At 40.4% G+C, this 13,057-nt stretch overlaps 1 protein-coding gene across 6 annotated transcripts in view; it reads left to right on the forward strand.

Annotated features, from left to right (window-relative positions):
• The window catches only part of LOC104000079 (uncharacterized), a 42,397-nt gene that overhangs the window by 20,679 nt on the left and 8,661 nt on the right, over positions 1-13,057 (forward strand). For 4 of the 6 annotated variants that reach the window (XM_018819943.2, XM_018819945.2, XM_018819944.2 and 1 more), the window contains exons 8-10: positions 2,426-2,783; positions 5,208-5,433; positions 8,408-8,629. In XM_018819943.2, the coding sequence (XP_018675488.2) occupies positions 2,426-2,783; positions 5,208-5,433; positions 8,408-8,629 (806 nt within the window). The remainder of the gene's footprint in view (positions 1-2,425; positions 2,784-5,207; positions 5,434-8,407; positions 8,630-13,057) is intronic. The other 2 variants (XM_018819947.2, XM_065179224.1) reach the window with 1 other exon arrangement.

Here is a 13,057-nt window from a genome sequence, read left to right on the forward strand (position 1 = left end):
AATCACTGTTGTAGAAGCCATACTAGGGCTGTTGACATCTCAGAGAATTTGGTGGTGCTAGTCATTGTAGGAGAGCACAGGCATTTATTGATATCATTGAAGTTCATAAATAGCCATGAGCATTGTAGCATGGGTTGGACCACTTCTGATGGTGCTCTGTACTGGAGAGGTTGATGAATTCCTAGTATTTGCCTGAATTTGCAGCTGGTAATGACAACACAAATGTGTTATTTACTTGATGAGGCTGTGGTGTGGATACCTAAAGCCCAAGAGCATTGTCTATATGGTGTATTTATCCCCATATCATGACCAACCACATAGGAAGATTTTGTGTAGGTTCTTTCTCAGGATGATGGTGATTAGAAGTGCATCTGTATTCGTCAATCCATTCCCATTTCCTGTCTTGGTTCAATCTTTGATGAAAGTTTGCTTGGTAGGTTCAGGGTTTATTTTGTTGGAGTTGGGAGTAGTAGTGCTTTTACCAACTGGATCATGTGAATTCCTTCATGTTGATGGCATCTAGATGTTCCTCTTCTAATCTCACAACGTAGTCGTTGATGTCTTTAATCTTGGGAACACTATAAACATGTCAAACACCTTAATAGATATTAAGGACATTGAATTGATCCAATATCAATCAAGTTTCGATTAAATCATCATTAAAATCACTGATCGTAGCATTAAATTTTTTTATTAAAACCTATTATACCATCACAAACATATGATCCAATCCTTAAAGTGCATAAAATATAAACGTTTGACCTATTAAGTCATACATCACAGAGAATAGGCTTAATCATCTTATAAATCAATAAAAATCTAGAAAGAGAATACATACCTCTTCGTTAAAAAGTCCTTCTTAATCCTCCTAAATTGATCCAATCCATAAATTGCTGCTTTGTTGAGTTTAGGAGAGTGAAAATGTGAGAATAAAAGAGAGATTGTGAGTAAAAATGAGTTTGAGAGGATTTAAGAGAGTATGAGAGTGAAATGACTTGAAAGAAGGTGGAGGAAAGGGTTTAAAAACCCTTTAGGATTCCTCCAACGATTAAATTGATCATTTGAAAATTGATATAAGTCGGTAATGGTCAAAATCGATAGATACCACCTAGTATAGGTCGGACCGTTACCGGTCGATACAGTCCCGTATCGCCCGATATAGGGTCAAAAATTTGGTATCGTCTGGTAGTGGGCCGTCCGTATGTCAAGAGGCTCTTAGACTAGTACATACCGCTTGTATCTAGCGGTACATATCGAAATTAAAAACATTGATATATATATATATATATATATATATATATATATATATATATATATATATATATATATATATATATATGAAAGGTCTGTCATACCGAAACATACCACCCGTACCGGGCGATATGTACCGGTCCGACAGGTTACCGGTACGCGGACCGCCCGGTACCGCTACAGTGCTACAGTACTATACTGTAGCACTGCTACAGTATGAAAAAATAAAAAATTATTCGGTACACCAGGGTGTACCGTTCGGTATGCCCTGATGTACCGCCCGGTACACCGGTACCGTACTATACCGAGCCTGGGTCGAAATGCCGGTATAGTACGGTACAGCGAACCTTGTATATATGTATATCTTTTCTTTATTTTGTCATTTAGGTTCTACCTTTCATGTTTGAGGAGACAGGACACTTGCAAGAGAACTAGGTGATGATGTTGTTTATGTGGGGGAATTTTATCTAATGTCCTCCAAAGCACTCTTGCTTATTTTGAGCAAGGACTCGATTCGAAGCAAACTCGTGGCGATAGGTCATTCCTATCCAGAATGCAGTTTGATAGTATTCCATATTAACGTTCAATTCAATTAGGAATATATCATATACAATAAAAATGGGGTAACCCTTTTTCCTTTCCTGGACCATTTAGCAAATTCATTATTTGACTTATATATAATCTATAATTGGCTAGTACCACTATTATAAAATGCTTCTATCTTTTGATGTCTGCCCACTATAAATGTGTATCAGCTATAGCATATGCTATGCAAATATTTTGACCATAATTATCTGGTCGGTGATTGTAATCAAGACTTCTTGTTTTGGAGGCATCTGCAGAAATACAATGCCTATTCAAATCTAGCCTCATGTTTAACTGTTAAATAATTGCAGGAGATTTTAGTTTGTCAATAACTTTCTATTGCTTATACTCACACTTATTTTGTGCAAGTCTGTTTGAAGTTGTCTATATCTATTTTGGGAGCCATTAATTGCTAATATATTGAAAAAGATATTTTGCTTTTCTAGTTTCTTGGAGCTCAAAAAATGGTTTTTGGTAAAGATGCAATTATCATCATATAACTTGTTACTAAGGCTGTGCAGCTAACTGAACTTTTGACAAACTCAATGTCTGTTTCTCTAATATTTTGTGATTGAAACCAATGTATCAGGATCTTCGTGAAAATGTTCCACTTCTGTACTTATGGTATGCTGATATGGAAATAGCACTATCCACTTCTAGCAGCAACACTGAGTTGTTCTCGCAGCGTGCAATTCACATTTTGTCTTGCTTGGGAGGGAATGTGAAATATACTCCTTTTAATTGTCAACCATCGCCTCTGCAGATCCTGAGAGCACGTCAAGGATTCAAAGAACAAATTAGGAGCTTGCGAAATTTGTGGGCTCGTGGTTCTATAGGGGAACATTCTATTGCTTTTGTCTGTGCAGCTTGTTTGTTTGAGACATTAACCAATGATTCTTGTACTGGTATTCAAGTTATAGAGGAAGCCTTCTCAATGGTACTTCCAGGTCATTCATCTTCTCTTCTCCTCTGTTTCTTTATTCGAGTTCATCTCTCTCTTTCAACTAATGGTACTTCATCTAGTATGCCTGGGTACTTGTTATGACATAATTTTCTTTTTATCTCATGCTAACTTGATGTCAAATAAAATGCTATATTTAATTATTCCAATGCTTGTCCAAACTCCAAAGTAACAAAATTGACAAATGGAAATAAGTATTGCAAATAGATGGACCAATTTTCGGATTTATAGAGCATTATATTACTGTGCTCTTTTGATTATGTACCCTTTTTGCTGGTAGGCTATTTTCTGTTTTGTCTCAACTTGTCTTAAAATCCATTGTCAAGAATTCAAGATAATGGCAAATCCTACAAATAAAAATTCATAAGGCTACCACTAATAAGAGATCCAGGTAGGGTCAATGTACACAGCCTTAACTTTAAATATAGAGAGGCTGTTTTCGTGAAGTTGCAAAGGAGCAACGTTATGTTGTACCATGCATGGAAAATACAACAAATATTGCAAGGCTCATTGAGACTCTGCATGAGCTTAGCTTTGTTTGAAGCTCAACCTTCCTGAGGTGAGCTTTAGTTGCACCTTGTGAGCCTTTTGAAGGTGTCCATGCTCCTTAGCAAGTATATATATTTTTTCACTAACACGGTCTACTATTAAGTGAGGTTCATGTCATTTATTTCTTTGATCTTATTTATTTGCTAAATAAGTCGAGGTCTCTTCAGTTTGAGAAAGGAAACATGATCAACTAGTATAGAGTAGGTAATCAGGTGAAAGGTGTGATTAAAAGGTCTCTGCATATTCTGTTTGTCTTTGTCATTATTCAACTTTGATTCTTTTTTATCTTATGGGTGCTCGAATGTTGTTTATCTTTGTCATTATTCAGCTTCGATTTTTTTGGTTTTTTCATTTACTTCCTCTCTATGGGTGCTCGTATGTTGTTTGTCTTTATCATTATTCAGATTTTTTTCTTTTTGTTTTATTTGTTTACTTCCTCTCTTATGGGTGCTCGTTTGTTGTTTTTCTTCTCTTCTTTTTTAACATTTTTGGTTTTTTTAAGTTTCCAGCTACCATGAGTAGTTACACTAACTAGAATTAGCCACAGTTTATTGTAATTATTTAGACATTTCTGAATGATAACTACATCTTAGTTTATGTTTATATTCCATTTTTATTTATCCTGAGGTCTCTAATTAAATGTGCGTTACTTTATAGTAATGGTCTGAGTTCAAGAAGGTCATGATGAATCTTAACTTGCATCAAGTTATGGTTCGGCTGAATATAGTCTGACCACCGACAGGTACATGGACCAGCACAAACTGGGCGCTCCGGTCCCGTTCTATTTATATATAGTATTCATTTTTCCTTTGACTCGGGTTTGGGTTGTGACTCCTTATGCTTGCGAGATCTTAATCCGCCACTTATATGCCATCTCTTCCTCCGCTGCCTTCTGTTCTTTTTCCTCATCCTACATCCTCTTCTTCCTCCTCATCCTTCTTCTTCTTCCTCTTCATTCTTCCTTGTCTTCCTTCGTCTCCTCTTTTTTCCCCCTTCTCGCAAGATCTTAATCTGCCAACCATGCAAGATCTTAATCCGCCATCCATACTCCTTTGCCTCTTCTTCTTCTTCCGCTTCCTTCAACCTCTTCTTCCTCCTCATCCTTCTCTTCTTCTTCTTCTTCTTCTTCTTCTTCTTCTTCTTCTTCTTCTTCTTCATTCTTCCTCGTCTTCCTTCCTCTCCTCTTTTTGTCCTCTTCTCTCCCTCCCCCAATGATATCATGGTATGTTCGTATCATGTCAGGATGCCGAAACGAACAGGGTTAATGTATCATGTGTCAGTATGCTGAAACGGATTGGGCCCAGACCGGTTTGGCCATGAACCAGCATGGGTCCAATAACTGAAACTGCAATCCTTAACATAAAGGTTTTAAATACTCATTTAATAGTTCTGATAACCTGTTAGACTAGCATGATACCTGATATCATTGAAGAAAATAAGACAATTTATTGAATGTTACTAAGTTGTATGTTTATTGTGGGTACCTAGTTGAACCAATAAATAGTGTTTGGTACTAGTTTTGAAAGATATTAAAATTCTTAACATGCATGTAAAATGTAAGTCAGAGAACTAGAATGAAAAGCTAGCAATTTTTCATGGAGCTTTCACATACAAAGTGTTTATCGTAGCATCCATTCTTTTTAAAAAATCAATACATAGGATTTGCACTTTAATTTGGTTAGCTCTACTTTCCATTGCTATAGATGGGTTAGTTTTGGGTATGACTACATTTAAGATTTTACAGTTGTGACTCTCGTTGGGAATTCAGTTCTTCAGTATATTAGGATTAGAGGGGATTTTTCTAGGTATGCAGATTGTTCCATCTTTTATTTTTAGATAATCTGAACTGAATCTTTTTCAGAGCGAAGAAGTCAGAGCCTGCAACTTGAATCCTTGTGGGTCTATTACATTAAGGTGCTCGAGAGACATCTAAAACAGTTCAAGTTCTCAAGGATATGGAAAACCACATTACAAGGGTATCAAATATATCCTTATAATCCAAAATCATTTAGAGCCATGTTACAAGTGAACTACCATTATAGTGTGTCAAGCAAAGTGCGACATTTATTTGATGAATGCTGTCAAAGGTAAGGCTTCATCTCAAACAACCTATAGTTTCTTGATCTTTTGTTTGAATTTAACTGAACAGTGTAGTAATGATGTTTTCTTTTGAACAGTTGAATATTTTATCATTTGTCCTTGAATTGTATATCTATCAACATTTGATTTGAACTTTTGGACTCAGTTTATCGTAATAAGACTGGAGAATAATTAAGTTTATTTATGTTGGACTTTAACTTGATCTATTGTTTTCTGTCACTCAAGCTCTTTCTTTGAAATCTTTATGATTGTGTGCAAGGATTTAACTTTTGGCTAAGAATTAACATAGGCAACCTACTGGATCAATACAATATCAGTATAGTGGGCAGCATACTGACCTATATTGCCATACCCAAGGTCATTGAATAAGGTAATAAAATAATAAAAATGAATGAATGATACCAGTACTTAGTTGGACTGGTAAAAACTGGTTTGTCAACCTGTACAAATGAGATTTAGAACCTTTTTTTTTCATGTTGGATAGCATTTAAGTGGCTTGATACTCCAGAAAAGTGACACCATTGTGGCATTTGTGTTTTGTGTGCAATGGACTTTGATGCATTCTTCATGATATCTTAGTGACTGGCCCCCGAGCACTTTGAACTGATTCAGTTGGGCAACTTCGCATGTTTGCTGCCTACGCAGGTGCCTGAGCCTACAAACTGGGCGGTCTAGGTGCTCGCAGGCAATAAATATTGTAATCGTGATTCGGAATGTAGGATCTTCTGATTCTATGACCTAGATGAAAGTTGGTCAGTCAATTCAGTTTAATTGGATCGTAGCTTGGACTTGCAAGTTGATTCTATTATATAGGTTTAAAAGATGAGAAAAAGAAAACATTGATCTGTTCTAACCGACTGACCTGCTGTTAACCTAGCAAAGAAACCTTGCTGCCTCGTCTTGCCTTGCTACCACATTTCAGCATCTTGCTTGGCCACCTCACCTTATTGTCTCGCCTCACTTCCTCACCTTGTCGGCTCGCTGCACCACCTTGCCACCTTACTGCCTTGTTGCTGTGCTTTATGTAGCTCCTCTTCTCCCCTCCCTCCTCTCTATTAATAACCCTCTTTTCCTTCCCTTCTTCACCTTTTGTCTCTCTATGACTATATCTATTGGACAGATAGGATATAGGAAATTGATTAATCACTTTAAGAATGATTAACTAAATTGATTAATCATCTGTTCCATTATTGTATAACTAGATTGGAGAATCTATTCTATTTTTCTTCTTACAGCAGTATCTAAAAATGCATTATTATTGCATAACTGAAAACTGTTTCATATTTTTTATAATTTTTATATTGGTGAACATCTCATTTTCCTCGGGTGAGTGCCTAAGCGAGAACCTAGCACCACAGGCATTTTGGAATGCTTGTGCCTTTTGGTGTCCAATGCCTTTGACAATATCGTGAAAAGGGAATATGGATGTTTAACAAAAGAATTTTTTTTTGGGAGATGATCTTTGGTAGTAATAAGAAGCAGTGAGGTCATCAGACGCTCACTTAGGTGCCTAGGTGAGGCGCATTATGTCACAGACTTAGCTAGTTAGCCTAAGTCATGTTATATTTTTACATGTCTGTCTGCAAATGGTTACTCTCCTTATAATCTTTCAGGGTTCCCAAGGATTTGCAAAAGAAAAAATGAGGTAGTAGAACCATTAAACTTAGGATCCCACGAGCAAACATTTTAGCGAATACTTGTTAGGTAGTGTAAAATATAAAGATGAACTTTGCAAGCTTTGAATGATTATGCAATAAAGGAACCAAGGTAGCTCATCGCGCCTAAAAATCCCTACGAACAAGTTCTCATGCCTCTTAAATGTAACAACCCGATTAGTTCCATATCGGAAGTGGGTTAAAACTAAGGTTGACTTATAAGAGTCTAATGGGCGAACTACTGTTAACTTTAGCTTATGTATTTTGGCCAATGGTTTGGGCCTCAACAAAGTTAATAGGCTAACTATCACATCAGGTCGGGTTGTAATAATTGGTATCAAAGCTGAGTTAGTATTAGGGCATAGTGAGGAGCTCGAGTAGGAAAGGACTACTCGTGGACAAGGCCAGAGAGCACGTCACAACGTGGAACCACCATTGGGCCAAGCCCTTAAGTAAGGGAGATTGTAATACCTTGATTAGTTCCATATTGAAAGTGGGCTATGAGAATGATTGATTTATACGGGCTTGATGATTGAACTACTGTTAACTTCAGCTTAAGCATTTTGGTTAGTGGTTTAATCTCAATAAAGTTAAGTCAGTTATACCACTAGGTCAGGTTTTAACACTAAAGTTGATTGTTTGGGTCAAACTTGACCTGCTTTGGGTTGATATTATTTGTACCGTCCAAAACAGGTTTGTCCGCATACTGGTCAGTAGGCAGACCAGCACGTACCATTTCAAGTGTACGTCCAACATTGTTTATATGTAAGTTTAACATGCTGTTATACTAGATATTACTATTTTACAAGATTTTCAGTTGGAAATGGAATTTCTAGTACAGGTCCGGTATGGGTGTACCATTTGATTTACCTTCGTCCATGCACCAATAAGCTACTAGACTGGTAAATATCGCTTGTCCCGAACCATGCTGGACAGTATCATGAACCTTGTATGTAATTATATATTAGTTGTCACTAGGAGTTCCTGAAAGTTGGTATATGTTTTGCACTTGTTGCACATGGAGCAATCATAAAAGGCCACTCTCAGTGGGCACCAGAAAGCATTTCATAGCTGTAAACTAAAGTGTCTATTATCGTGACAAAAAAAGTTCCAATGCTGGATGTTGATGTCAAGTAGCTGTAGGTCCTATATCCTTAGGTAGATAATGATTGGACTGATTTTGCTTTCTTGCTCGTTTTTGCTTTGTTGGACCGCAAAAAATTCTTCAATTTGTAATTATATCACATCATTCCAATAGGTGCTGAAAGTCACCTTCTAATCATATCTTGCTTGCCAATTTCCCCAGATATCCATCTGTAATTATGTTTCTTTTCGCATTATCCTTTGAAATTGGTGGAGCTGGTTCTGAACACAGGATTCATAGTCTGTTTGAGAAAGCACTAGCTAATGAAAAGTTGCAGAAGTCTGTGTTACTGTGGCGCTGCTACCTTGAATATGAAGCAAATATATCACATAACCCATCAGCAGCAAGAAGAATTTTTTTTAGAGCTATTCATGCATGTCCATGGTATGAGCTCTGCGTTCATAAATTAAATTTTGTTAACTTATTTTCTGCTCTTTATTATACTCTCCTGTTCCTAATTTGGAAACTATTCTATTGTTCAAGGAAGTGCTAATGGGTGCCTACTTGCTGTGTTTTTATCAGATAATCTCATTTTTTATGTCCTTTCTGCTTAGTATATAATAATTATTTTCCAAATAGGTCTTTTGTTGATTAGAAATTGTTGTTTTGTGAATTTCTCCCGTTGAAGAACTTCCACATTTTCTGATTTCTTCTATCTGGATGACTATGTGGTTGAACTTTTATTGATTGTTTGTTGACCTTGTACCATCTCTCTGTATATATTTTTTGTAAGGCTTTCAAGGGGTTTATCATTGTTAAAAGTTATATTGTGATTCTCAAGTCATAATAGAATCTAGATAGTGGATAGAATAGGAATATTTTCTTCTTCTACTTTTTTTCTATACTTTTGATCAGTGATTGCAAAAGGCGCTCGGGCGCTCGCCTAGGCGCTCGGGCGAGGCGAGGCGAGGCCCGAGCGCCTCGCTAATGTCCCAGGCGGCGCGCTTCAAACAGGTGCTGCCTGGGCGCTCGCCCGAGCCCAGGCGCTGGGCGCTTCGGGCGAGCGCCTGGGTAAACCAAGGCGACCGAACCAGAATTTTAGGTCTGGTTCGATCCTGGTTCGGTTGTTAGTTGGTTCAATCGAACCAACTAAACCGATATAACCCCAACCCTAACCCTAACCCAACACTAACCTGCTGCCGTTGGCGCTCTCGATCCCGATCCCGATCGCGATCTCGTCGCTCGCTGCCGCTACTCCCGCTACCGCTGCTCGCTGTTGTCGCTGCTCGCGCCTCCCGCGAGCCCTCCCGCGAGCCTTCCCGCTGCTCGCGCCTCCCGCGAGCCCTCTCGCTGCTTGCGCCTCCTGCGAGCCCTCCCGCTGCTCGCGCCTCCCGCGAGCCCTCTCGTTGCTCACGTCTCCTGCGAGCCCTCCCGTGAGCCTTCCCACTGCTCGCGCCTCCCTCGAGCCCTCCCGCTGCTCACGCCTCCCGCGAGCCCTCCCGCGAGCCTTCCCGCTGCTCGCGCCTCCCTCGAGGCCTCCCGCTGCTTGCGCCTTCCGCTCCCTTTCCCTTTCCCGCTGCCGCCGCTCGCCGCTGCTGCTGCTGCCGCCGCTCGCCGCCGCTGCTGCCGCCGCTCGCCGCTGCTTCCTCGTTTCTCCATCAGGCTTAGTATACTCTTAATATTAAGTTTATTTGAATTTTGAAATGATTAATTTTTTGTTAATAGATTAATAATATATTATTTTGATTTTAATGTTGTTAATTTTTATTTATTTGAAATTATTGTTATAATTATATTATATATTTTTATAATTTATATAATTTTAAATAATTATATTATATATTTTTATAATTATATTATATATTTTTATAATTTAGCACCTCTCTTCGCTCGGGCGAGCGCCTAGCGCCTCGGGCGTTTGTGGACCTTGGCGCCTAGCGCTTTTTAAATCACTGTTTTTGATTGGTTTTGATTCTGTTAAAAGGAGGTTTGAAGAAAGTCTGTCTAAAATTTTTTGGGATATATTTTCTTTTTTGTTTTTAGGCTACATTCGTGGTTTTTCGTTAGATTTAGCTTACCATAGGTCTAGTTAGGTGCTTGAGTTAGATCTTGATTGGTTAGGGTTGACCTAGGTCATATTTAGACTCTTTGTAATGTGGAGAGGGAAAAACAATGCATTGATGTTTAGCAAATTGACAAATTTCACACTGAAATGGAGAACTGGCATTGTTTATAAACACTGAAGGCAAAAACTTTTGCAAATAGGGAAAGCTTGGGTGGCCTAATCTATAGTGCCACAACATTATTTCACTACTAGTAGAGAGGGTATTGTTATTTATTATCAATTGAGCTTGTCCATTCCAAGTAGCATCCTCTTCAAGATAATAAAGTCCTTCACTAATCATCCTCCCCAAATACAGGTCCTGAAATTCACTGTGAGAAGGTAAGAGCTTAGCAACACAATGCAAATTCTTTTTAATTAATAGACAAGAAGTTACAAGATAAGTTGGGAACATGAAGCACAGAATTCAATACAAAGCAAGGTTCTGAATACAATACCGTACCGGTGTACCGAGCTATGCTCGGTATAGTACAGTATAGCGTATCGAGCAGTACACCAGGGCATACCGAGTGGTACGCCTAAACATAGCGAAACCAAAGTGTAAAATCTCCCGATAAATTCTACAACACAAACATATTAAAGGTAGGAAAACACTACCGGCCAGTACTGGTGCCATAGTTCAAAATCTCATTTTGGCGACCCTAAACACACTAATAAAAGCAAAATCTCCACAGGAGCAACGTTCACTAGGCTTTAGCTATCCGATCTGAGCATAAACCCCAACGAAAACCCTGAAAAATCTAAAATAACATAGCCAAATCAGTCTTTAGGCAAATAAACGAATAGGAGAACAATCGAACAAGCAGATCCAGTCAAAGAAGGTCGAAATCAAAGCGAAAACCGATTGAGAAACAACGAATCGACTCCCCAGGCGGTAGAAGGATACATTTAGCAGAAGGAGCAAGGGCCACAACCGCCATGGTTGGATCTAGAGGTCATGGAGGAGCTGGAGTAGCGGGCGATTCCGAAAACGATCGGATGGCCCAAACCTTGGAGAGGGTGGCTGGAGGGAAGGAGAAATCCTAGAAGAGAGACGAGGAAGTGGGCACCGCCACGAGAGTGAGGGAGAGAGGATTCTGGTCCTGGTGAGAAGTTAATAAAATAACACCATTGCTCTACCCCCGCCATGAGAGCCGAATTCTAACTCGATATGGGGCCAAATGACTAATACCACCCGGTAGCAGGCAGTTTGCGTACCGATTTGCTGACGGGCTGGTACATACTGCTTGTACCGGTCTGTCACGACCTTAGCTGGAATTGCCTAAGGCGTGAGGCACCCTTGCGGCCAAAGACGCGAACTTAGCTTGCGTTGCCTAAGTCGCGAGTCACCCTTGTGGCAAAGACGCGAACTTAGCTTACGTTGCCTAAGTCGCGCTTCGCCCTTGCGATCTTGCTCCGCAAGGATCAGCCACTTTGTAACCTCTCGCAGGTCCCGAAGGACCTGTAAAAGAGAAAGAAAGTTAGATCGAAAGAACGAGGAACGGACAAGTCCCGAAGTCTCGCGAAAAGGGAAGCTTTACAAGCAATTCGACGAACACCTTGTGTGCACAAGAGAAAAGAGGGAGAGGGAGAAAAACAAGGCTTTCAAGGATGAACGAACAGCTGCAAGCCCACAAACAGCCGCTCACCTGGTCCCGGGCGCAAAACCAAGTTCCCGTAAAGGTCACGTGCGAACTTGCGAAAGAGTGTTCAACGCCCGGTATATAACCGAAGCCCCATCCAGCCATGTGCCACCCGGGAGGTTCCTGGGGTCTGAGATGGCTGACATTTTGGTGAGCGGAGGCAGCTCTCCGCTCACCTCCCGCGGCACGCGAAAACAGAGCTGTTTTGGGGCTGTTTTGCTCGGTTCGGTGAACGATCGCTTTGCAACGCTGTAGCTTGTTCGAACTTACATATTTACAAGCAAAATGACCCAAAACCATAAGAAAACATGCTGTCAAGCAGCTGTACATGCGGGTGTGAGCGACGAACGGTTCGTTGAACGGAGTTGTTGCGGGTGCGCGACGACCGTTCGTGACATTCTCCCCCACTTAAACTGTCGACGCCCTCGTCGACGCTTGTTGGTAGTTGTTGATGACTTCTTCTTCATGTCGCAGGGCGTCTTCAGGCTCCCAACTGGCTTCAGTTCGGGGAAGCTTTCGCCACTTCACCAAGTACTCTGTCTGCTCCGCTCCGTTGGGTAGCTTTGTCTTGCGATCCGCCAGAATGGTTTCCACTCGCTTCTCATAGGAGGCTGTGATGGGAGGTAGCCGAGTTGGAACACTTCGAGAAGCATCTTGCGGATCCGAATGGTAGGCCTTCAGGTTGCTGGCGTGAAGAACGTTGTGAATTTTGAACTACGCCGGCAGCTGCAACTTGTAAGAAACATTGCCTACTCTGCTGATAATTGGGAAGGGCCCTTCATACTTACGCACCAATCCTTTGTGGACTCTTTTCCTGAAGAATTGGAGTGATGCTGGTTGGAGCTTTACCAACACCAAATCGCCAACTTTGAACTCTTGTGGTCGCCTTCCCAAGTCTGCCCACTTTTTCATCCGTTTTGCCGCCTTCTCCAAGTAAGCCCGCGCAATATCTGCATTTCGATGCCACTCCTTTGCGAAATGATAGGCTGATGGACTACTCCCAGTATACCCAATTGCCATAGTGTGCGGAGTCGACGGTTGTTGTCCTGTGATAATTTCAAAGGGGCTCTTGTTGGATGCAGAGCTCAGCTGCAAGTTGTAGGAGAATTGGGCGATGTCCAACAGCTT

The sequence above is a fragment of the Musa acuminata genome, unplaced genomic scaffold, assembly GCF_036884655.1.
Source record: "Musa acuminata AAA Group cultivar baxijiao unplaced genomic scaffold, Cavendish_Baxijiao_AAA HiC_scaffold_1138, whole genome shotgun sequence".
Classification (NCBI taxonomy): Eukaryota; Viridiplantae; Streptophyta; class Magnoliopsida; order Zingiberales; family Musaceae; genus Musa; species Musa acuminata.